General features: G+C 49.8%; 1 protein-coding gene across 3 annotated transcripts; it reads left to right on the top strand.

The window, feature by feature from the left end:
• Positions 1 to 377: 377 nt before the first annotated feature.
• On the top strand, positions 378 to 24,383 carry FBXO31 (F-box protein 31). Of its 3 annotated transcripts, XM_086847868.1 has the most exons (10): positions 389 to 815; positions 7,499 to 7,570; positions 9,353 to 9,439; positions 12,926 to 13,002; positions 14,407 to 14,574; positions 15,234 to 15,308; positions 16,652 to 16,761; positions 17,410 to 17,563; positions 18,116 to 18,465; positions 19,695 to 24,383. In XM_086847868.1, exons 1-10 carry the CDS (start codon positions 437 to 439, stop codon positions 19,915 to 19,917), a joined length of 1,695 nt encoding a protein of 564 aa, XP_086703994.1. In that variant the 5' UTR covers positions 389 to 436; the 3' UTR covers positions 19,918 to 24,383. The 3 variants fall into 3 exon arrangements, with proteins under 3 accessions (XP_086703995.1, XP_086703994.1, XP_086703996.1); XM_086847869.1 differs by lacking the exon at positions 9,353 to 9,439 and having other exon boundaries at positions 378 to 815; XM_086847870.1 differs by lacking the exons at positions 389 to 815; positions 7,499 to 7,570; positions 9,353 to 9,439 and adding an exon at positions 10,837 to 10,958 and having other exon boundaries at positions 11,054 to 13,002.

Here is a 24,383-nt window from a genome sequence, read left to right as displayed (position 1 = left end):
GATGGTTTCCTCCTTTTTTTTTTTTTCCCTCCCCTCTGCCGCAGTCAGATTTTCCCAAGGGAAGGGACTATCTGTTTTTTTTTTCATGGAATTGGATCAGGAAGCGGGACAGAACGCGGCGAACCCGCCCCCAGCCCTGCAGCGGGCCCGCAGCTCTCCCCGTTACCGGGCACCGGCTCCGCCATGCGCGCGTTCCGCCCGCCCGCTACGGGGCGCGCACGCTGGTTGCGTCGGTTGGGGAACAGCGTCCGCGCAGCGTCCGGTACCGGCGGGGGCGTGGCGCACCTAGATGAGCTGGCGCTGATTGGAGGAGCCGCGCGGTAGGCGTGGCGCAGCGGCGTAATGAGCTGCTCTGATTGGCGGGTCTTTGTGGTGGGCGGGGCCAGGGGCGGGCACGGTGGCGCGCCCCGGAGCCGCGGTCAGAGCGGCGGTGGCCATGGCGGTGTGCGCACGGCTGTGCGGCGTGGGGCCGACCCGCGGCTGCCGCCGGCGCGGCGCGGCCAGGGAGCAGCGCCGCGGCGCCGCCGACAGCGAACCCGACACCGATACGGACCCGGAGGAAGCGGGAGGTGGCGGCGTCACGGAGGACGATGAGGCCGCGGAACGCATTGAGGGCGGGCGGCCCCTGCCTCCTTCTGTCGAGGCCGGCCCGGCCGGGCGGGCCCCGCTGTCCCTGTTGGAGCTGCCTCCGGAGCTCCTGGTGCAGATATTCGGCTCTCTGCCCGGTACCGACCTGCCCAGCCTGGCCCGGGTCTGCACCACCTTCCGCCGCATCCTCCGCACCGACACGATCTGGCGGCGGCGCTGCCGCGAAGGTACCGCCCGCCCGAGGGGGTGCGGGGGTGCAGCGGGAGGGGGCTCCGGGGGCTCCGCGGCGGCCTCGAGCGTGCAGGAGCACACGGAGAGTGCGAGAGGGGATGGACTGGGCGTCCTGAAGGGCTGGGGATGGGGGTGCGGGACAGAAATAGGATTTCGGGGTGCTGCTGTGGCTCGCGGGGCTCCACGTGTGCTGAGGGGAGAACGGGCACATCTCGGGTCCCTCGGGACACGGGCTCGTGGTGGTGGCACTTGAGCTGTGGCAAAGGGCATCGAGCTGGGGTTGTCCCCCGGAGGAATGGGATGGGAGCAGGCCCTGGGATGTGATGTCTCCATGGAGCGTGTCCTTGGGGGAATGCTGAGGACAGGGAATGCTCAGCCCCTGCAGGGCAGAAAAGGGGGGACCTTGGGATTCCTGGAGCCGTGGAGATGCGGGGGGTACACCGGGAGCAAAGAGCCTGCTGGGTCTGGAGGAGGCCAGGCAAGGGAAGGGCATCCTTTGGGGAAGTACAGAGCCAGTGTGGAGAGGTTCCAGGTTCGTGTGTGCGTTTTCCAGGAATCCTCTGGTGCAAGGATGCTGTGCTGCAGCAATGTGAAGGCCTGGGAGGTGTTTTTTCCTCAGCACTGCTCTGCGAGGCTGCAGTTCTCCATCGTTACTCTTCATCCTCTTCTTCCCACCGCTGTGGCTTTCTGTCCTCTGTTTGTTATTTCAGTCCTGTCCCACCTCCCAAGGTCTGCCTTGCTGTGCTCATCCTCTCCAAACGCTGCCACCCTGCCAGGTGCTCCTGCTGCCAGCACATGAAGTCATGTGTATTTTCCTGTTTGCTTTCTGTTCCTAATACCAGTGAGGGCATGGGGATGAAAGATCTGGGAATGTCTGCCTGCAGTGGGATCTGGTGGAATGCCTGAAACCTTGCAGGAATGAATTTATGCCTTATCAGCACTGCCCGAGAACCTTTGGACAACACAAAGGCTGCTCCTGGAAAATGTAAACCAAAGCATTATTTCATAATTCAGCGTTGTCCCAGTAATTTAACATTGGTTTAAGGAGACAAGCTAATGAAATAGTGCTAATTCTTTCCTTACACTTCTCTAGTGACAAGGAACCCTCATGGATGTTCGTGTGTTTGATGAATGGTTTGCAAAACTTCACTGATTAATTATTATAATAAGTTATGATCCTGAAAAAATGTGTATATAAAAATCTATGTCACTTTTAACTCTAGGCTAGGTTGGCTTGTAAAAGATCCACTGAATTAGGCCTGATGGGGATTTACATTTATTTATCAAATTTGTGTCTGCTCCTTGGATTTTCTTTCCAATGGATAAAGCAGTGTTCAAAAGCTCAGCTGAAATTTAAGGAAATGAAGGAAACAGTGAATTTGTATGGCTAAAACTAAGCTGGACAGTAAGGTAAGGTGTCAAGACAACACTTTTGTCTATGGCCCTTAGCTAACTGCCAGGTGAGAGGTGTATAATCCAAATTTTGATTCTTTTTGTGTGTAATTTCTCCAGTTTGCCAACACATCCATTCCAAGCAGTGTCAGAGAGTGCTTTGGTGGCTGCTGGTGTGGCTGAGGAGGATCCTGTACCAAAGGCAGGTGCCCAAGCTGTGCCAAACAGCACAGACAAAGATAAGGGGCAGTTCCTGGCCAAAATCTTCCTACCATGGTGAAGATGACCCTGAATCTTTTAGCCAGCTCTGGTTTTGCAAACAGTTCCTCAGGTGGACTTCTCAGGCTGGTTGTGGTGCTTGGCATTGCTCTGCTGAGGCAGGACTGTAACTTTGAATGGTTGATCACCTGAGTATAAAATTGGGCATTATTCAATAGGTAAACATCAGGTGTTGGTAAATAAATAAACATTTACAACTCAGAATATTCTGTGCTGTGTTTTCAGGTGACTCTGTGACAGTCAAATGTAAAATGTCATCACTTTCTGTAATCCTTTCCAAACCAAACCGCTTCCCATCTGAGGTCAGTGTTTAAGTGTGTGTTTGTGTCTGCCTGAGTCTTGTTGTGAGGCTGCATGTCCTAAAAACAGAACAAGAGCACGTGTGTCCTGCTGGTTTATTCCTCTAAAACCTACTGATGATGATGGAATCACAGAATATCCCGAGTTGGAAGGGATCCACAAGGATCACCCGAGCCCAGCGTGATGTTCCAGGAGGAACCGGGAAGCTTCAGCTCGGTGTCAGCTGCGCGTGCAAAACCACTTCTGTTTTTAGGAATGCACAGCAGTGCAGAGGCAGGAAGGAATCCTGAAATAATCAGAACAGAGAGAAGCTTCTCTGGGAGAAGCTGTTGTTGCTTTGTCGTGGCTGTTTTTTCCCTTCTCCTTGGACAGGAGCAGCGCTGGGTGTGAGGAGCAGCCTGGCTCTGCCCCAAGTTGGATGGGGCCCTCGGTGCATGCAGTGTTGATGTCTTGCCCTGCTCTGGGCCAAGCCAGCTGTGGATTAGTCTGAAAACATGCTGTGATTGTTCCAAGTGTCCAGAGGACTTGTCTGCCTGAAAGTGGAGTGGCTTTTGCTGCTGGTGGAGAGCTGGGATGAAGCGGGGGGAGTTGTGTGACACTGACACGACTGTCAGAGCTGTTGTCCTTTTATCATTGCAACTGTTTGGGGTAAACAATGTCTCTGGATTGCTTCTTTGGCAAGGAGAGGGTTGCAGTCACTTCCATGTTTTCTATAAATAGATTGCTGATCTCTGCAGCAGGAGCAGAATTAAAGCTCGTGTCACCCTGGCTGGTGGCCTGACCTACCTTGATTAGCACCTTATAGTCCATTTTTAATCTTTAATTTCTTTCATCTTTAACCAGAACAAGGCAAGTGCAGCAGAGCACCTGGAAACAGACCAGTAATGCAGGATAACCAGTTCTAGAGCTTGGAAGAAAAGGTTTTTGTTTGTGAAAACAACCTCCAGCAGCTTCTGGGCCTGCTGGAAAATGTCAGCCAAGGTGCTGAAGTTCGTGACTTTCAGGCTGTGTGGAAAGAGGAGGGAAAGAAGAGTGGGAAATGTGGTTTGTACACTAAGTGAGGAGACTTTTGGGTGGGGTTCAGCTCTTAAAAGACTCAAGGAATCCATGCAGGAGTGTGATGCACAAATGCTGCCACAACAGGAACCATTTCTTGCAGTGCTGTGCCCTGGTGAAGGTGGCTTTCATAAGGGACAAGGCTCCAACCTGCCTTTGTGTGGGGTGAAAACATTGTGTAGTGTGTTAATCTCTGGCTTTTCTTCATCTCTGATGACCTTTCCTGGCTTTTAAACTCCAGCTTGGCAGTGGTTGGGTTCCTCACTGCTCAGGCAGGTGCTCAGCACTCTCATCCACCCTTCAGAGAGTCTCAGACCTGTCTGCAAGCTGCCCATCTTCTGCTTTGGGGATTCCACAAATGTTTGCATTTCTCGATGGTAACCCCAAGCCTTCCCTTGGAAGAAGTGTTTGTGTGGGACTGAGTGTGTTTTAATCTGATTGCTCAGCCTTTGGAAACAAGAAGCCAATTCCATATTGGTCTACCTGGTATTTCAGAGCTGCTAACCTGAGAATCTCCCATTTTTGTGGTATCTGGAATAATCCAGTGAGGTTTTTATCCTTTCTGTTCTGTGTCCAGCCCTGTGAACCTCCATTCATCCAGGGGTAATTGAAGATTTGATTAACCAGGACACAGTGGAAATTCAGTACTGGTGAAGGGGATCCAGCTCTGCCAGACATCCTCATTTCCTCAAAACTGTGGATGTGCACACACAGCTTCCAGCAGCTCCCTGGCATTGCCATGCTGGGAAAGGCAGCAGAAAAGCAGGAATTTGGGCTTTGATGTGAGCACAGGGGTTCTCCCCAACCTGGGATGGAGGAGCCTTGCTTGTTTTTAAACTCCAGATTAGTCTGTGCAGGGTGAAGGTGACACAGCTTCTTTGGGGGAGGAGCAGGGAATGTGAGGCTTGGAAGTGCTGGGAGCAGGACAGGGAATAAATGCAGAGGTATCAGTGCAGCTCATACCAAATGGAGACTGCTTTTCCAAGTCCTTTAAATTCCCGTGCATGTGGCCATGGAAACAGCAGCGTGTCCCTGTGTTTGGGAAATCAGCACTCCTTATAAACCAGAAGCTTTTCCAGCAGGTCACTGGAAAACCAATTTCCATCCTTGCCTTGGATGCAGGATTAAGTAGCCATTTTCCAAGGGTGTGAATTTCGGTGACTATTAACTCCTTAAAATAAAAATACTTTACTCAGTGAGCTATTGCACTGAGATACATTTCCTTAAAATAGATTTAATTGCACTGAAGTGGAATTTTCCAGGAAGCTCAAGCCCTTCAGAGCTTTCTTGGAAAGGGATTTCTGTTCTCTGTAATGAAAACCTTACCAGTTTTATTTTTCTCTCATCATCTTGAAGCTGTACTTGCTGTTAATTTATGTCCCTCTTGCTTTCTGGGTTAAAAAGAGATGGCCTTTCTTGGTTATGATATTTGGAGGTTTTTTTTTTTTTAGGCACTGTGAACCAAAAGATTGATTTTTCTCATAAAATGGCCATGCTGGTGTGAGCAGCTGGGTCACAAGAGCTGCAGTAATGCACTTATGGAGCTCAGCCATCACTGTGGCATTTTCACACTCTGTAGCTGTTTGCTGGCCAAAACAGGATAAGAATTAGTTCTAAAATAAGTGGTAAAGCACATTAGGATGAGATTATTTTTTTTCTCCTTGGTAATACTTTCTAGGATCTCTAATGACAAATAATGTGTAGCAATATAGAAATACTAAATTTTTGTGTTATTTAAATGAATTTATTATTTGAATTTTTCCCAGTAAGATTGGAATTACAACCATTTTAATAACAGTTTGGCTTTCATAAAATTTCACTGCAGGTTATCAGGGGCCCTTGCATGAAGCTTTGACATCAAATCCCTTCCCACCCTGTTATTTGGAGGTAACTGCTGGTGGTGGATCTCCCGTGGCACTCACTTCAGTGATTTATAAATCAGGGAGAAGGCTTTGGGGAAAAATCTGTGGGAAGAGGGAGTGTCACTCTTAGTGCTGCTAGAGATTCCATTTGGGAAGGATTCTCCATGTGTCTCCTCCCTTTCCCATGCAGTACAAATCCCTTCCCTGCCTGCAGTGGACAGGGCTCATCTCACCTGTCCTGTGTCCTGGGGCCAGGTGGGTTCTGTTTCTGTGCACAAGAGTTGCCTGTTCCGTTCCTGCCCTTTTCCAAGGATTTTCCATTCAGCTGGGGTACGTTCCATGCTGTTCCCTGCATCCCCTGGATGTGTTTATCCTCCCGTGGAGCTGTGCTTTCATGGCTCAGCTGGCAGAGCCCCAGCACTAAATGCTTTGTTTGTGCTGGGCTGCTCATCCTGCGAGCTGAGCTCGGCTGGGCTCTGCTAATTGTGCTTCCTCAGCCCACCTTGGGCTTGAGAAGCCTCAGAGCTTCCTCTGGCACTGCAGGAGTCAGCAGGAATTCTGCCACAGCCCTTGGCAGTTTTTGGTGAAGGGCAGTGTGTTTGTTGTGTCCCGTGCCCCCCTCACCTTCGCTGCCCTTGCTTGAGCCAGAGTGTGCAGGACGTGTGTTCCCTGGAGAAGGGCTGCCAGTAAACCCTGGGTGTGCTCTCTCATCTTGTATTTATAGACAGGAGGAGGCTGAATTAATTCAGGGAAGCTCCTGCTTTTCTCATCTCTGCATCCTGAATTCTCTCCTGCAGCAGGTTTCCAGCATTAGGTGGTGCTTCACAGCCACAGTTGTTAATTCAAGGATGCTCAGCTGAGGATAAATTTCATATTTAATGGCTTGATGAGGGTCTGCAGAGATACAGTTTTGTGTCAAATATCTGGCAGGTGTTTGTGCTGCTGAGGAAAGCTGCTGTTTGATCTGTGCTGTTGATGTCTTTGATGTCAAAGAGGGCTCTTTTCTGTTCTGAGATCTGTCGGGGTCACTGCAGCAGGGTGGCATTGTCACTGCTGATTTTTTGGGATCTCCCTCCTCTTGTTCCCTCCCTCTGCTCCTCTGAGAATTTCTGGCATTGAGACATTAGTACTTGCTTTTATTTTATTTTATTTTAAGTTTCTTAGAAGTTTGACATTGACTTCCTGAAAATGAAAGGACAGAATCTCATTTTCTGCTTCAAAGCTGCTCCAAGATCTCCGGCTCCCTTTGTTTTCGGGGGGTTCTGGAAGGAATCAAAGGCATCTGACTGTACAACAGCCCTGCCTCAATCTGATCTGCTTTAAGTGTAACCATATTTGTACATGCTGGGGCCTGTTTTATGTCTCTATTTCATTCTTTTTCAAGTCTGTGACCTTTCCTTTAGGATCCTAATAAGCAGTTTTCCCTGTCGGGTACCTCAGTGAGAGCAGATAATTGCTGCGCGCAGCGGTGATTTGATGGAAACAGGCACGCAGTCCCAGCTGGAATGGGGATGTCTCCCACATTTCACACTCTTCCTGGCTGAGGTGGGAGCAGCTGTGACTTTGCTGGGTGTGTTTGTGCCTTATGGTGTGTTTGTTGCAAGCATTGCTTGTGAAATGTCTTGGAATCTGCAACGAAATCGCATCCAGTTTTTAAAGCAAAAATCGGATTCTTGGTCTACTCTGGCAGCTTCAAGAAAACACAAATCAGGTCTCAGTAGCTGATGTCAAGACTTTGGCTCCAAACATTTTTGTGCCAGGGTTGACCCTTTTTTCCTGTGTTGTTACAGAATATGGGGTGTGTGAAAACCTGAGGAAGCTGGAGATCACAGGAGTGTCCTGTCGAGACGTTTACGCTAAACGTAAGTGATAAAGCCAATCCAAATCTTGCTTAATACCAATTTTGAGAGCACAGAAATGTTGAATATTTATTAAACTTCCATGGCAGAAGTTGTTCAGACTGACTTGCAGGGGTTCCATTGGGAAGTTGGCGTGTTTGGAGTTTTATTTAATACCAAGAGTTGGGATTTCTGTGCCTCCCAGTCCTTTGGTGGGAAAAGAGCACGGAATTTCATTTTTTAATGAAGTGTATTGAGGGATTTTCATCCTGTTTTGCCATTTTCAGATCTCGCTGAGGAATTAACAGATATTTTTTCTAAGCCTTAAGCATAGTGAAAGGCAATGGCTGTAGGAGAGTGGGAAAGGGATGAGCATTCCCTGAAGGAAGAGAGCCTGGCTGGAGGTGTCAGTGTGTTTTGGGAATGTCTGTGGGTGTGGGACCCTTCAGAACCTTGAAGTAGCAATGACTTCAAGTATTGATCTTAAAGCTGGGAAGAAGAACAGATAGAAGGGGTTTAATCCCACCTTTAACAGACCTGCTGAGCATCCACAGGGAAATGATTTCATCCCCTACTATCTCTCCTTCCCTATGATACGCTGCACTAAGGATGGAACTGCCTCATTGTCCTGGCTGGGAGGGCTGAGTGCTGCTGAGCCAGCGCACAGATGTCCCCAGAGAAGTCCCATTAACCCGCGAGGCCTCCCTTAATTCCCATTTAATCCCATATCTTTGTGTGGCACTGCTCTGGTGACAGCCACACAGCACATACCAGGTCAGATCTCAGCTCTCCATTGCCATTTTTAGGTGGGACAACATCTCTTTGTGACCTGTAGTCCTTTTCACCATGTAACTTCCATGGTTCAGAGATCCTAAAGTGATATTTAGTGCTTTTTATGCACGAGTTGTGGGTAAAAATGCCCTTACTGTCCCAGGACAGTGGTGACTCTCCAGCCCAGTGGCTGTGGGCAGGGAGGCTGAGGAGAGAGCAAGCCTGTGGGATGTTTTCCTAAACATTCCCACCGTTTCCAGAGTTTAATCAGTTTATTTATAACCTGCAATCAATCTGTCTCACACAAAAGTTTCCGTGAGTACTTTCCAAATCCATGGCATCCATTAGCAAAGGGTCACACTTGGTGTGTGAGATCCACCCCTGTGATGGTTTTCCTGCACTTCTGTGTAAGGTCAGTGATTGTATCCACCCAGAAATCCCGAGCAGTGGTGGTTTCTCCAAAGTGGGAATGTTTGCCAGCCATTCCTGGCTTTCAGCATCTCAGCTCCTCTGCTCAGATTCTGCGCTTTGCCCTGTGCCAGGAGCAGTTTCCTGGTGGTGTCACCCCATTTTCTCTACTGTCCCATTAACCTCTGTAGTTGCAGAGGAGTTAGTTTGGGATTACTGCAGGAGTTAATTTGGGATTACTGCATGGACTTTTCCATTCACTGAGTGTGCTTCTGTGGGAAATGGTGTGGGAAAATAGGAACTGATCTTAAGTGCCTGCAAGCAGAACTAATCCCAGACCTGGGCTGCTGTCCATGGAGTGACTTGGTCTTCTTGAGGCAGCAGTGCAGAGTTTGAGGAAGAAGGACTTTGATTCCACTTGGAATTCACTGGGTGCCATTTGTAAACAATGTCTGTGGGAATGTGGAGCAAACCCTGCTCCCGTGGGACTGAGGGTGACGGAAACAACTGGAAGCAGAGTCAGGAGAGAGCTGGACTTCCCTGCGTGGTTGCTCCAGATCCGTGGAGGTGTTTGCTGGTCCCAGTGGAGCAGAGTTTGCTGGCACTCACCCTGCTCTGTCTGTTCAGGTATAAACCCACGGGTGAAGTCGGGGCGTTTTATGAAAATCCTGCCCGACTACGAGCACATGGAGTACAGAGATGTTTACACCTGCCGTACGTACCCCGCTGCCGCTGCTGCATGGAGTGTGCCCTGGCTTGGAGCAAAGCACTGGGGGTGACCTGGGGACAGCAGGGAGGTGCCACCAGTGGTGGCTGGTGTGTGTTAGAGGAGCGCTGGGACCCTGCGGGGTGACAGCGCCAGCAGGGCGGGCACTGAGGCTTTGGGGGCTTTTTTTTGGAGGTGCTTTTTTTGAGGAGCTCTTTGCACAGAACAGGAGCACTCAGTCTGCTCGTGGGGAATTGCTCCTTTGATTGAGGAATGAATTCAGATTCACCCTGGTGAGGCCTCCCAAAAGCAACTCTGGACTGGCAGAGAGCTTTGTCGTGATTGAAGTGAGCCACAGAGATCCACAGCCCTTTCCAGAGAAAAATGCTGAGTGCTCCCATAGTAATTCCCTCCCTGCACACTGAATCCTTTTAAGCACCATCTCTGTCTCTAGGAAACGTTCTGCTAATGTTTTAAAGGTTGTGATTTGCCTTCCTCACTTTGGATAACCTTTTTTTTCCCTCCTTGTGTTGTGTTGAGGGAGGTGTAGCTAAACCCTTGGAGTTTAGTGTTCAGCAGGAAATGAGGGGGAAGGACTGATTAGTTTACATCAATTAAGGAAGCCAGGACTATTTGGTGTTTATTTGGAGGGGGTGTTGAGCTGTTTCTGATGCTCCTTTGGGTCTGCAGAGTTTGGCAGACTCCAGTTACTAACTCACTGCTGCTTGGGAATGGAGTTTTTCACACCCATTAATGAGTGGATGCTGCAGAATTCCCTGTGCTGAGAGAAGCAGCAGAGCAGGGGCCGTGCAGGGGAGGTGGTGACTTTAATGGGAGTCAGGACACACCAGCAGCAGGGCTACAGCAGAAATCTGGACAAAGTTTTGGATTTGGCAACCTGGGGTGCCTGTCAACACTGTCTGTGTTCTGGGGCTGGGTGGGAAGGAGAAGCAAATCCAAACTGCAGGATGGATTCCTTTGGAGGTTGGGTGTTTATTCCAAACTTAAATGGCATTTAATGTTGTTCCCTCAGTTGTTTCTTGACCCGCAGCCCCAAACTTCTGATGTGTCCCTTTTCTCTTGGGCTGTGTTGTTTCACTTGGGGAAAAGCTTGGATGGTTGGACTTGATGATCTTGGAGGTCTTTTCCATCCTAAATGATTCTGTGGTTCTGAGCTCCTGTGATTTAATGGCCCATTTCCCTCTTCCCCCTCCCGTGTTGTCGGGATTTTCCATGGAAGTCTTCCCTAATTCCTGTTCATGCAGTGCCAGCCAGGTGAGCTCAGATCACTTTCCCCAGGGGTTTAAGCTCACCTGGATTACTCTGAGCTCTTCCCACGAGCAGGTCAGGGCACTGCTCACATTGTTCCAGCTCATTTCGCTTTTAGAGACCTTTCTGCATCCCAGGAATCCAGGAGAATTGCAGTGGATTGGGTCTTTCCTGGTCAGGACAGCCTTTTGCCAGTGGAATTCCCTGCTTTTCCAAGCCCATTCCTGGCTGGATTGAAACCCTCTTCCCATCTGAAAGGTGTGCAGAGCTACTTATGGACTGTGGGGAATATCCAGGCTGGGTGAAGTTTGTCCTGGAGCATCCAGTGGATGTGGTTTTGCTCTGTTTGGCAGGATGTGGACTCAGAAATTTGGATAGGCAAGAGGCTTCTCCAGGAGTGAGCACAGGCAGTGGAAAACCTTGGAGAAAGACCCAAGTGCTGTTTTCTTTCGAGAAGCAGGAAGGGAAGCAACTGCCAGATCCATCCTGTCTCCTAGCAGGAAGAGCCAGAGCTGGAATTCATCAGGTTTTCCCTGCAATTAGTATTAGCTGCTGTTTTGCTGGAGCTCAGAAGCAGCCCAGGCTTGAAAATTGAGCTGTGTTTTGAGACTTGTTTGGGCCTTTGGCCAAGCACCAGCATTTTCCCCAGTAAGTTCTGGAAGTGAATGAGATTTATTTTCATTTTTTTTTTTAGGCCTCCTGTGTCCAGAACTCAGCTCTGTTTCCTGAAATTGCTCCTAACAGGAGCTGGGCTGGGAGGCACATCCCCATCCCCCTTGGATAGCTTAGTTTTCTGTCCTAAAAAATAATAATCCATGGCAAAGGCTGGGCTTTATCAGCTCTGTGGCAGCCAGGGTAGAGGGCAGAGTGTGGTGGGTGGAGCAGCTCATCCCGTTAATTAATGTGTAATTACTGAGCTGGGAATGGGGCTGGCCTGCTTGCCTTAGTGTTTTGTGCTGCACTGGGTGAAACCAGGCCACCAGTCTGAAAGCCCAGGGAAAAGGCTCCTCCAGGCCATTGGCAGCAGCTCTGGACATCCCTCCCTGTTATCCTGAACTTGTGTGGAAGTTCTTGCTTTGGTGGAATAAAACCACTCCTGTAGTTCTTGCTGTCTGAAGTAATGAATGAAACAAAGCTGCTGGAACAGCTGGCCTGAAACACAGCTCTTCTTTGAAATTAATGCAAACCCAACCCTATTATTCAAGCCAGTCCTGGAGGTTAAAGTGATTTATTGTGTCCTTCTGAGTTGGCCATGGGCATGTGAAATATCAGTGAAATATCTTCTTGCCATCTCCATGGGAGTGATGTGCACGCTGCTGTTCCTGCCCAAAGTGCCAGACTGTGTAATGCCTTCCTGTGCAGGATTACTGATCCTGTGAGGAAACCAGATGGACAAAAGGAAATCAGATGGACAAGTGGAATGGCTGTTTAAGGACTGGAGGCAGGTCCCATCTCTAAGCTTTCCTCACAACAGGAGCTTTAAGATCATTCTGTAAAAACCCTTTTTATTCCTGCTTACTGAAAATATTCCTCTATTTAGGCAGGATTGGAGGGACAGCTGGCTCTGAAATGAGAAACAGGGAAGCCTCAACTGCTAGAGCAGGTTTTTAGTGGGTTTTGGGAGTAGTTTTTGGGCTCTGCTGAGGTGTAGCTGCTGCTGTAGAATTTTTAAGGCCATGACTGATGTGGCCACACCACCAGATTCCCAAGCTGGAGTGATCCATGTGCTTTGCCCGTGCTCCCAGTGGCTGCTCCTAAGGATGCTTAACTCTGGAGCCAAGTTTGTCTACACAAGGCAGTGAAATGCTTTCAAAATACTCAAATTTCCCTATTCCTTCCCACATTTCTGCCCTTCCCTGTTTTCTGTTGCTTTGCAGTGTGAAGCATCGAGTGCATTTTTGGTAACTGGAGGCAGCAGACGCTTTTATTTGTTTTAGCTCTGGTTATATCGTGTGATTTGCATTAATGGGACTGTGTTGCAACAGTTTTTTGGGAATTCCTGCTGAGGTAGGTGGTTCTGCCCTTCCACAGGGCCAGGAATAAGGAATATAAATGTGTGTGAGCTTGGGGGAAGGCTCAGCTTGGACACAATCATTTTTCCTGAGTAAATGCAGTTGTGGGTGCTATTGGTCAGCGCTGTGTGCAGCCTGGTAGCGGGGTTTTCATTCCCAAAATCCCAATTTCTTGGCTGGATGTGCTCACTTGAGTGTCTCCCTGTTTCCCAGTGCTGCACCGCTACCGGCACATCCTAGGATTGTGGCAGCCAGACATCGGGCCCTACGGGGGACTGCTGAACGTGGTGGTGAGTGCCTCATCCTGGGGCTCCTGGGGGCCCACAAGTGGTTTTCCACACTTTCCACACCTGGCAGCCATTCCCAGAGCACTAAAAAGTCTGAACACTCAGGCCTCAAGTGAGTGATTCGGACCCAGAGGGTGTTCCTTGGTTCTCTCTTGGTTTCTCTTAGGTGGGAATTTCTTCACAGGAAAGGTTGTTAAACACAGGAGTGGGTTGTTCAGGGGGTGCTGGAATCCCCATCCCTGCAGTGGATGTGGCACTCGTTGCTGTGGCTGGGGATTGCTCACAGGGTGCACTCGATGGTCTTGGAGCTCTTTTCCAGCCTGAATGGTCCTGGGATTCTTCTCATCATCACCACCTTTCTCCAGGCAGTTCTTTTATGTTTCAGCTCTACACCAAACAGCCCCAGGAGCAGGTAGAAAACATGGCTGATGTTTGAGAGAAAAGCTTGATTTAGAGTTTGACACTGATATTCCAGTGGCTGGCACAGGAATCCATTTATTTACTTCATTTTCTTTACCTGCAGCTGAACCTTTTGCACTTGTGTGACTGGCAAACCTTAACAGCAGCCCTAAAGCTCTGATGTAGAGTGACACTGGTGCAAGATCTGTGGAGCCTGGCAGCTCTGGTGCTGCTGGCAGAGCAGTTAATGAACAACATCTGACTCTGAACTGCTGAGAGCTGAGCCAGGAGTTTGCCTGGAGCCCTTGTTCTCTGCACCAGGGTTCAACAACCGCCAGGTTGAAGCAGAACAAATCACGAGGCCTTTGGGTTTTGCAAGGTTCTGTTGCATGAACCGGTGTAAGAGGGCATCCAACTGCATCAGTACTTCCCCTGTGACCTTATAAAGACTTTGTGGTGCTGCCTGGGTCTCAAATCTCTGTGTTTGGAGAATATCCTGCCTCTGGAATTGCAGGCCCTGAGGGAAAGGATTCTGTTAGGTGTGCAGGAAGGGGGCTGGCACCTGTGCCTCTCAGTGGAGGAGAGTGTTGCTTCCTGTGTTCTCTGAGTAATAAAGCCAAATAATTCCTCATCCAAAAAGCAGGGATAGTCATGGGAAACTGAATTCATCTGCTGGAATATCTGCCAGCAGGAGCTCTCAAACCAATTAGAGTCTGACTTGCTGTGTGGTCCTTCCCTCTGGATCCTGCACTCCAGGCAAGCCATTTGCAGCAATAAAGGCCCGAGCTTTTTCCAGTGGTTCAGGAAGCCTTGTAAAGAAACCCTCTTCATCCAGGGAGTGCTGGGAGTGCATATGGTCTGGGTTAATGGCTGGAAAGCTGTTTGGGAATGCAGCAGACTGTTCTGCAGCTCCTGCCCTGTGCCACAAGAGGCCTCAGACTTTGCTGCGGCCTCCTAAGGAATTTTGCAAAGCTGATCCTGTGAGCTCTGTGTCCTGTCCCTCTACAGGTGGATGGTTTGTTCATCATTGGCTGGATGTACCTGCCCCCTCATGACCCTCACGTGGATGATCCCATGAGATTCAAACCCCTCTTCAGGATCCACCTCATGGAGAGGAAATGTGCCACGGTGGAGTGCATGTATGGCCACAAGGGACCTCATAATGGCCACATCCAGGTGAGCTTCTCTGCCTCTCCCTGCACTGTGTGTGCAATGGAAATGGATTCATCAGGAAGCTGGGAGGATTTTATTTCAGAGATAAGGCTTTCACCACCCTGCTGTGTGTGTGTGGGCACCAGCTTTGCACTCATTATGTGTCTGACAAGTTGTGTGGGCTGTTCCCTGCTCTGAATTTGTTCCCTGGCAATGGCACAGCCAGGCTGTTGTGCTGTTTTCTCTTGGGCTTGGGAGCACCAGGATGTGCACAGGCTGGGGAAAGGATGTGTAAACTTGCCTTGGGCAGCTGATGAGTGTGCCCAGGCTGACACAGACCTGTTCTGCAGCTCTCTCCACGGTGGGACCTTGAGAAGGTGATGCAGCATCCATTAGATGCTTTGAAAAGCTTCCTAACAGGTTGTTTTTCTTTAAAGGAGGAAGCTGAAATAGGGAAGTAGCTTAAAATGATTATTTTCATTAGAGCGCATTGAGGTTTTATTGCTTTTGTTTCTTTGTTCTGTAGCTGTTGCACTCAATAGCAGTGAATGATTTCTCTGTTGCAGCAAATCCAGTAATGTTTGTTTTGTAAATCATTTACTGTGAGCAGTCTTAGCTACACCATCCAAAGCATCTCTAAACAGGTGTGTAACCTGTTCAATTCTCCTCCCTGGTAATTACAGATTGTGAAGAAGGACGAGTTCTCCACCAAGTGCAACCAGACGGATCACCACCGGATGTCAGGGGGCAGGCAGGAGGTGAGTGCTCTGTGCTGATCCTCTGTGTGTTCCCCTTCCTGAGATCAGCTCTTGGGGTGTGGGAGGTGCTCTTCTGATTTCTGTGAGATTGGGCAGGTGTGAACCCCCAGGCTGGGAGCTTTTGGCTGATTCCCTGGTTTAGGCAGCTTTCTGTGTCAAGGTGCTCTTTGAGCCCCAGCACCTTCCTCCTGTTTTGGTTTTAGAGAGGGTCAGCAGCCCATCTTGGACATCACCAACACTCCAGGCACTGATCTCAGTGGTGTTGCTGTCTGTATAATTAAGATCTTTCAAAGACAGTGAGCACCAGCTGCATTTGGATACCTGCTGGTCAGCGAGGCACCTTCCCACTGCTCGCCTTGCTCGAGGGATTAAAAGCTTCATTTGGTTGTTTCTCCTGTGTCTGAGAACAGGAGAGTCTGTCAGCTCTAACCCAGCAAGGCAGATTCCTGACTGAAATACCTGTGTTTAAATGCAGGTATAAATGTCAGGATGAATACCTGTGCCAGGTACTGCTGTTTGCTTCCAGCTGGTTCCATGTGACAAATCTGCTATTTCAGCTGCTTCTGAGGAACGCTGTGAAATGTCTCTCTGCTAATGGGAAACAGCTGGGTGAAAGGTTTAGTTAAGTGTTTTCTGCTGCTGGAGAAAATGAGAAATGCTTTAATACTTTCAAAGCACCATGTTAAGTGTGCGTGGCATTATGGAAATTGGAGGATCTGGCTTGGGAAGATAAAGGAGGCAGGTTTGGAATATCACTTGGCAGGCTGCTATCTCAGTGTAAGCTGTTATCACACCAACTCATGGCAGGGTATTAACTTGTCAGAGCTGCAGTTGGGGTACTTCAGGAGATGCTTTCAAAGCACCCTTTGGATTTAGATGCATCAGTATTAAGTCAGCAGGATTTAACCTCCTAAACCCTCCCTGCTTTTCAAAAGCTTTTTTCTTTTCTGTTGAACGTGTCAGGACAGGGCACAGGAGTCAGCTTGTGGGCACACAAATGAGTTACTGTGAGAGAAAGAGCAGATGAGCTACTTTGCAGTAACAGGCCATGCTCATGCCTTTATTCTGAGGAGGTTTATGCTCCTATGTGGGATTTATTTGAAGGGAAGCCTGTTTATTGTGTGATCACTGGCAGTTACCATAAGCACTATTTGTTAAGCACATTTCCAAGCCAACACGTGCTTGTTCCCAAATCCAGCCACGTTTCCCTGCCTTTGGCAGAGGATGTGCCCTGCCTGTGGCTCTGCCAGTGAAATGTGCTGTCACAGAGCCCCACAGTGAAGTCACCTTGGGGCACATCACTGAAATGACCTCATCCTCCCCCTTTTCTCCTCCTGCTGCAGGAATTCCGGACGTGGCTGAGGGAGGAGTGGGGTCGGACTCTGGAAGACATTTTCCACGAACACATGCAGGAGCTCATCCTGATGAAGTTCATCTACACCAGCCAATATGAGTAAGGGCTGCTGCATCTTCTCAAGCATTTTTCCCCGAGGTGGGGTTTTCCATGGGCTTTCACAGCCAGAGGAATGTTGTGTCTCTGCAGTGCTTCCCAGCTGTACAGGGAGATGAGGTGGAATGACAGCAATAGGAATAGGATTCCAAGTTCTACACAAGAACTGTGCACAGTGAGGTGCTTTTGAGTCATTTAACTCTGTTTAATTTGAAGACAGAGCAAATGCCTGTGATCCCAGGGAGTGTCTGGTTATTATCCATATTAGTGTGCTCTGTAGTGCAGGAATTAGAGAGTCCCTGAGAAACTGGGGGTTTAACCATCTCTCCAAGATGGTTCTTCTATTAGCAGCCACCTCACTGTAGCAGATGTTTAAATATGCTTCACTCTCAGGTTCTCTGGGAATCTCAAGGGCTGAGGAAGTTTCCTTGCTGCAGGAATCTCCTGGTGTGCTCATGAGGATGCTGGGGAGAGAAGCAGAGGGAAGGAGGAAATGCTTGCAGAGCTCTAAAGCAAATCCTCAGCTTGCTGCAAGCACAGATCCTGCCTGTCTTGACGACATCCCCAAGCTGCTGGAGGAGCAGAATGCAAACACATTGCTGCTGGGGAGGGTTTTTTTCCTGATTTCTCTGACGTTTTTCCCTTGCACAGTAACTGCCTGACGTACCGGCGCATCTACCTCCCCCCCAGCAGCCCCGGTGACCTCATCCAGCCAGGGCTCTTCAAAGGCACCTACGGGAGCCACGGGCTGGAGATTGTCATGCTGAGCTTTCATGGGAACAAAGCCAAGGGCACCAAGATCACTGTGAGTGCATTTTCCTGTCTCTCAGGTGCTTGTGAAGGTATTTATGGCTTTTGTTTCTCAGCCATGGATGCACAGGAGAGGTTTCTGTCTGGGAGCTGGCAGCCCAAACCCTGTGTGGATTGGTGTAACTACAACCTGCTCCTCAAGTTTCTCCTGGATTCCCCTTCCTTTCCTCTCCCTTGCAGCTGCTTTCTGTGAGCAGCTGGTAGCAGGTCTCTGGAGATCCCCTGTGTGTGTGTGAGGAGCAGGTACCAAATGTTGGCAGCTCTTCACTGAAGTCAGGCAGGGGAGCTCCATCCTCCCTGCAGGGAGGGATTCTGGGGAAATGCAGCTGCAGCTTTGACTTTCTTTCACCCTTGCAAGTATGGCTTTTGATTTAAAAGGTTCTGGGAAGGGGAAAGCAGAGATGTCAAAGAACAGCAAACAAGGTCCAAGCAGGGGTTTTTTATTGCCAGCTTGGTGATTATAGAATAGGGTGAACTATTAAGAAGTCCAGGTGATGTCTCTGTAGCATCTGGTGTCTGCAGCTGTGCTGTTCCTTCCTGTCCCTAGGGAGATCCCAACATCCCAGCTGGACAGCAGACTGTGGAGATAGACCTGGCCCATCCTCTGCAGCTGCCTGACATCGAGAACCTGCGAGACTTCAGCGAGCTGTCCCGCATTGTGCTGGAGGTGCAGGAGCAGATCCGGCGGGAGGAGCAGGAGCGGGAGCAGCGGCAGGAGGAAGAGGAGCATTCCCAGCAGCCTGCCAGTCCCCTGGGAGGAGAAGGTGCTGAGGGGGAAGAGACTGCAGCTGGGGCAGAGGGGAAGACCCAGGACAAGGCCCCAGCTTCCCAGCCCTTTGTGCTGCCCATGGGAGTGATATCGAGGAATGAGGATTATCCCCGGACCTGCCGCATCTGGTAACCGGTGCTTTTATGGCTGATGCATTCTTGAAAGGGAAAGGGGAGTCTTTGAGGTGTGTCCTGTATTTGTGTGTCCTTTACCTGCCTGTGGGTCTCCCAGCCCCTTGGGCTCAGATCTCACAGAATCCCAGAAGGGTTTGGGTTGAAAGGGACCTAAAATCCCGTCTTGTTCCAGCCCTGCAATGGGCAGGGACACCTGCCACGAGACCAGGTTGCTCCAAGCCCTGTCCAACCTGGCCTTGAACATTTCCAGGGATGTGAAATCCACAATCTCTGGTTCCTGCCTCTGCTGCCCAATTTCCCACACTTTGGTTTGTTCCCTCTCTCACCACGCTGTCATCTGCCATCCCACTTCCTTGCTAGATTTACTTCAGAAGCTGGCACCTCTCCTGAATTCCACACACCCCTCCTTTTTTTTTTTTTCTTTTTTTGTGTGTTTTATGTCTCAGAGCTGCCCAGCTCATATATTTAGAGCTGGTGAAGCTGCTTCCCATTCCCATGTGTGTCATTCATGTTCCTTCTCTCCCACCTTTCCCTGGCCTCTGTTGCCCTGTGGCAGCCCTGGCAGGTGCTGAGCACCCCAAGCAGGAGGTGCAGGTATGCAGAGAGCTGTGCTGAGTGGGAGCTGGAGTTGGTGAAGCAGCACACTAAATGAGGTGTGGAAAAAGAGCCCAAAAGCTGAGGCTTAGGCAGGTGACCTTCAGCCAAACATCTGTGCTCATGGAAAAACCTACCCAGAGCTGGTTAATCCCAGAAGGCTCCTGCTGTCACAGCTCAGTTGTGTTTGGATAAAACCCTGCTCCACCTGCTGCTTGCTCAGAGCTTTGAATGACCTTTATTCCTCCTCAGGTCCTGGTAGATTTTTTTTGCTTTTTAGATTTTTCTTTCCCTTCCTTAGGTTTTGCCTCTCTGGTTCATGCTCATAACAAGCCTTTGCTTTCCTGGGAGGATTGAGCCTGTGCTGATCCTTGAGTTGGACAGGTTAATCTCAGATGGGTTTGAACTACCAACAAACCCAGCTTTGGGGTGCAAGTGCTAATTAGGATAACCCAAAGCAGGAACCTGCAGACAGCAACGGGGGGAGTTCCTTGTCTTAAGAGAAAAACTGAGCGCAAAACTCACTGTTCTGTCACAGTGGCTTCATCAGAGTTTTGTGCTGATTTTTAAACTAAATACTGGCTGATCCTGGCTGTTGTCACACCTGTTCTGTCTTCATCCCCTGGCAGTTTTTATGGGACAGGGCTCATCGCTGGCCACGGTTTCACCAGCCCCGAGAGGACACCGGGGGTGTTCGTCCTGTTCGACGACGACCGCTTCGGCTTCATCTGGCTGGAGCTCAAATCCTTCAGCCTCTACAGCCGCATCAAGGTCTCCTTCCAGAAAGCCCAAGCGCCTTCCCGGGAGGCCTTCGATGAGATGCTCAAGAACATTCAGTCCCTGGCTACTTGATGAGTGGTTGGTGATGGACAGGGGTGGCAAAGGCTGCTGCGCTCCCCAGCCGGGGCTCTCGGTACCTCTGGATAGAAGCATGCACTTTGAATAAAGCCTTTTTACCCCCAATGTCCACACATCCCACTTCAGACATCCGTGACTGCCCTTTCCTCTGTGCCACTCCACGCTGCCTCCCAGCAGTCCTTGTTTCCCAGTCTGTGCTTTGGAGAGCTGAAGGGACCCTGCAGGGGAGGGAACAGACCTCCCTTAGTGCAAAAAAAAAGAATGTATTGGGACAAAACCGACTTCTGGTCAGAGGAACAGGCAGTGACAAAGCACATCCTCCTCTCCAGAAACCTTTCTGTGGGTGCAGCGTTGCCAGGAGAGGCTGGTACAATCCCTGCATCCTTGGCTTGCTAATTGGAGTGTGTGGTTTCCTCTGCAGAATTGCCTCAGCCAGGGCAGGATCCCCACTGCAGATGAGTGTGTTCAGCACTGTCCTGTGGAACTTGATGGATGTGCTGTCCCTGAGACCAGAGATGATTTTTTTTCTCCTTGCAGGAGCTGGGTGTGGGACTAGAGATTGCAAAAGCTCTTATGTTTAGACTGGTTTGTACCTGAAAGGTTTTCTCAGATCTTGTCAAGTGGCTCTGGAGAGGCACAGGAAGGAGGCAAAAGAAACCCAGCTGAGATGAGCCCAGTAGGCTCCAGGTGGGCAGCACAAGGTGCCACATGTCCCCCTGGTCCTGTGTGACCCCAGGGGTGCCATTCCTGTTCAGGTTGCCCTTCAGAGTCCTTGTATTGTGTGGCTTATTCTGGCTCCTGGAGCAGTGGCTGCTGCTGCCCCCCTCACAGAACCCTTCTTTCCCTTTGCAGTTGCACTTCTTTCATCCCAGAATGATTTTGTGGCAGATCTGAGCTCCACTGGGAGTTGTGTGCTGCAGGCAAGGGAGCAGATTCCCTTTGGACTATGCTGTGCAGGAAAATCCTGGCCAGTGCTCATCTCCAGGCTGTGAATTGTGCTGGAGACCATCAGCACTAACACAAGCCTTTGTTGCAGCTGCCCTCTGGCTGTGATGACAAACTCCAGGTCCCTTCTCTTCTCCCCAGATCAGTGTCTAACAAAACCCTGCCGTTCCATCTCTGCAGTTTCAGGTCTGTAAATGTGTCTGTACCTGTGCTGGGAGGTTTCAGGCCCCCTCTGGGGAGAAGTTTCAGTCCCTGCCTGGTTCCAGTGCCTGTGAACAGCTTTTATTCTCACTCTCACAAGGGCTTTTTGCCATTTCTGCCTCTCATGTGTTCCCTCAGCTGTGTGAGAACCCAGGCTCCAGCAGAGACAACGAGCAGCAGCTCGTGTCACTCACAGGATTAATTCCTGTCTCTCTGGATGGAGCTTTCCAAACCTCTGGGAATTTCAAGGTGATTTAGGGCACTTCTTGCTTTGTTTCCTGCAGCTCTGTGAGGAGTGGCAGTCCTGCCTCAGTGTCGGGGGTGAGGAGCTGTTACAAGCCTGCTGAAAAAGCTGGGAAAATGTTGCAGGGTGGGTGTGAGCAGGCTGTAGAGGTTTTCCTGCCAGTTTGGATCTCCCAGGGCTGGCAGAGAGGGAGTGGCTGCTCTCTGTGCCCTGGTGAGTGGGCAGAGAGGAGACCTGGAGCTGAGCTTGGCTCTCTCAGCCTCGTGCTCAGCTCGTGCCTGGTTTGCAGACAGAGGTTTCCAGTTTGGTGCAGCTTTCTGGGACAGCTGAAAATGTTCAGTGCTGGGTTAATGGTTGGACTCGATCTCAGAGGTCTTTTCCAGCCTTAATGAGTCTATGATTAGGACTTTATTTGATATTTCAGTGGCTTGTTTATCTTGGGATTTGCTGTTAGGCTGCTGCAGTTCTGCCTTGTGTTCTCCCTAACAGCCCCAAGGGGTGGGACATGTCCCCTGGGGCAGCTGTTCCCATTGCCTGTCCCTAAAACCAGCTCTTCTTCAGCTGGACCTGCAGCTCTGAGTGCAGATTCCTCCCCACTTCAATATCCCTACCAAAAAAAAAATAATCCTAAACTTTCACTCAACTGACTTGATAATTTTGGCTTTTAGCTTTTAAATTATGATTAATTTTTTTTTTAAATGGAGATTAAAATCCAGACTGCACTGACTGCCCTGCAGGTACCTGAGGCTTGAGTCACTCTCTCAGGTACTGACCTGTCTGTAGCCTCTGTCCCTTGTCACCTGGGCCAGGGGTCACCTGTTTGCTGTTGGCACAGCTTGTGCATCCGCTTTTCTCCAGGCTTCTTTTCCCTTCTGAATTTCCAGTGGCAGTGCCAAGGATCTCCTGAAGGCCAGACCTGCTTGGCTGGCTGGAGAGAACGATTTTAGTGGAGGCTGATGCCTTGAGGGAATTTTCCCAGCTCTGCCTTGCCCCTGTAGTGGCATCTTTTTATTTATAACTCACCTGGCTGGCCTCAAAATGTCAGGATAATTCCTGATTAAAGGCAGAACTGCTGGTACCCCCTGGCTTCATTCTGTCTGGAGCAAAGGAAATAGCAAGTTTTGTATTAATAATCCTCCTCTGATGCCTTTTCTCACCTTGTGCTGCTCCAAGCCTAGCAGGCTTTTGTGGCATTTCAGAGGAAAATTCCCTCTGCCTTGGCTGAGGGTGAGGAAGGCTGTGAAGATGGATTTGGGAATGCTGGGGATGCTCCTGTGCTGGATGTTCCTTTGTGTGTGGCTCTGTCAGTGCTTCCAGAGCAGAGCAGGATAACGTGGAGTTAACACTCCCAGCTCTGGAATCTTTGGGAAAGAGGAGAGACAGATTTAGGAGCAGGCAGTGTGGATCTGATCCCCCCTGGCCGAGGGGGATGCTCCTGCTTTCCCAGTACTGCATTCCCCACTCCTTTCCCAAATCCCAGTTTCCAGCCCCTTGGGATCCTCGTGGGAGCTGTTGACAGGGATAATGTGTGCTGGGGCCCTGCAGATGGTGATCAATCTCTGCTGCCGACGTCTCCTCGTCCTTTTGGCTCTGCAGGAAATCTCGGGGACAATTGGCTGGATTTCTTCATCCCAGATGGGTGGAAAGTGCTGGCGAGGATGGAAAACAACTTGTCAGGGGTAGGAATAGTCCTGGCAGGAGCCTTTTGGATTAAACAAAGCCTTTGCAGGGAGGTTGCAGAGCCCCAGTGGCCACTGCAAGACCTGGAGCTGAATTCTGGCTCGGGGACAAGAAGTGTCTGGTTCATGTGCTGGGGATGGGTTCTGCTCCTCCATCCTGTGTTGTCAAAACACATGGATTTGGCCAGCTGGAAAACAGGAACATCAAAGCTCCAGTTTGTTTGCCTTGGGCCTGATTTGAGAGCTGTGAATGTGCTGTGCTCAGGCGTGGTGGCTGCCCTCCACAGGGATGTGTCAGGCTGCATTTACTGAGGAGACGGAAAAAGGATGGAATTGTTTGTAAATTTGGGTGTCAGCTCTGCTGTGGAGTGAACAGCAGTGCTGCCCTGGAATGGGACAGCAGCAGTGGGAGGGCAGTTCCTTAGGAAATGTGTGCTGGGGAGAAAGGGAATTCTGTGCAAACGTGCCTGGAGGTGTCAGCTCCCAGGAAAAGCCCAAACCGCAGCTGGCTCAGAATTTACTTTTCAACAAGGATGACTTTTTTCTTGCTTTTTATTAATTCAAACCTAGTGGAACTCGATGGGAGTGTTGGGTGTTGTGTGGAAATGGGTTGTTTAGACTCAACTTGCTAGTTTTAGGGAATGATAATGTGTTAACTCTGTCTTGTAGCTGGCTGCTCACGTGGCCAATAATCCTCTGTGGTGTTCAGCTGCCAAAGGCTCGTGCTGCCCTTCCCAGTGGGACACTGAATTATTTGGGATGTGGGGTAGGAGAGGGAGGTACCAAACTGTGAGTGCCACTGACCTTTGGGTGCTTTGTGTGCTGAATTCAAATGTGTGGTTCTGGTTTTTGTTTGGATTGCAATCTTTGGAACTTTGGAGGCAAAGAGCACTTGGCTCGACCCTGTTCATTAGCTTAATTAAAGCAATCTGCACTTTTGTTTTATCATTGATTACTCCCCCTTCCCTGTTCCCATGTGTATTTTGCACTCACCACTTTAACATGACACTGATGGATTAATCTGGGCATTGCCTGGAGGTTCTGAGTGTGGATAAGTCTCTACAAAAGTATTAAAAATGAAGGAGAAATGTAAATCCCTGCTTTATACAGAGGGCAGTGGGAGGAAACCATTGCACATCCACCACCACAAATATCCATGTGGAACATGAGAAGTTGTACTTTAACCACCTCACCTGCCCAAGGGCTGGGGGTTTGCCTGTCCTTTCCTTGGTGGCTTTGAGAGGAATGGGATGTATGAAATCAACACCTGGCCGACTTCACCCCAGGTTTTGGAAAGCTGAGCAAGCCCTGTTGTGTTACTTTTACACCTGATCATTGTTACCCAAGGAGCCTTTTCCAATTTCAAATAATAAAAAGCAAAATTTTATGAA

The sequence above is a fragment of the Cyanistes caeruleus genome, chromosome 12 (genome assembly GCF_971803275.1).
Source record: "Cyanistes caeruleus chromosome 12, bCyaCae1.hap1.1, whole genome shotgun sequence".
NCBI classification, from domain to species: Eukaryota; Metazoa; Chordata; class Aves; order Passeriformes; family Paridae; genus Cyanistes; species Cyanistes caeruleus.
Note: the sequence above shows the minus strand (reverse complement) of the source record. Positions and strands in the feature narration are given on the sequence as shown.

Excerpts from the sequence above, each read along its gene's own strand:
- FBXO31 (XM_086847868.1), top strand. The coding sequence starts at position 437 with ATGGCGGTGTGCGCACGGCTGTGCGGCGTGGGGCCGACCCGCGGCTGC. Across the intron at positions 13,003-14,406 it reads GGGGACTGCTGAACGTGGTG|GTGGATGGTTTGTTCATCAT; the intron begins GTGAGTGCCTCA and ends GTCCCTCTACAG. Across the intron at positions 18,466-19,694 it reads CCCCGGACCTGCCGCATCTG|TTTTTATGGGACAGGGCTCA; the intron begins GTAACCGGTGCT and ends ATCCCCTGGCAG.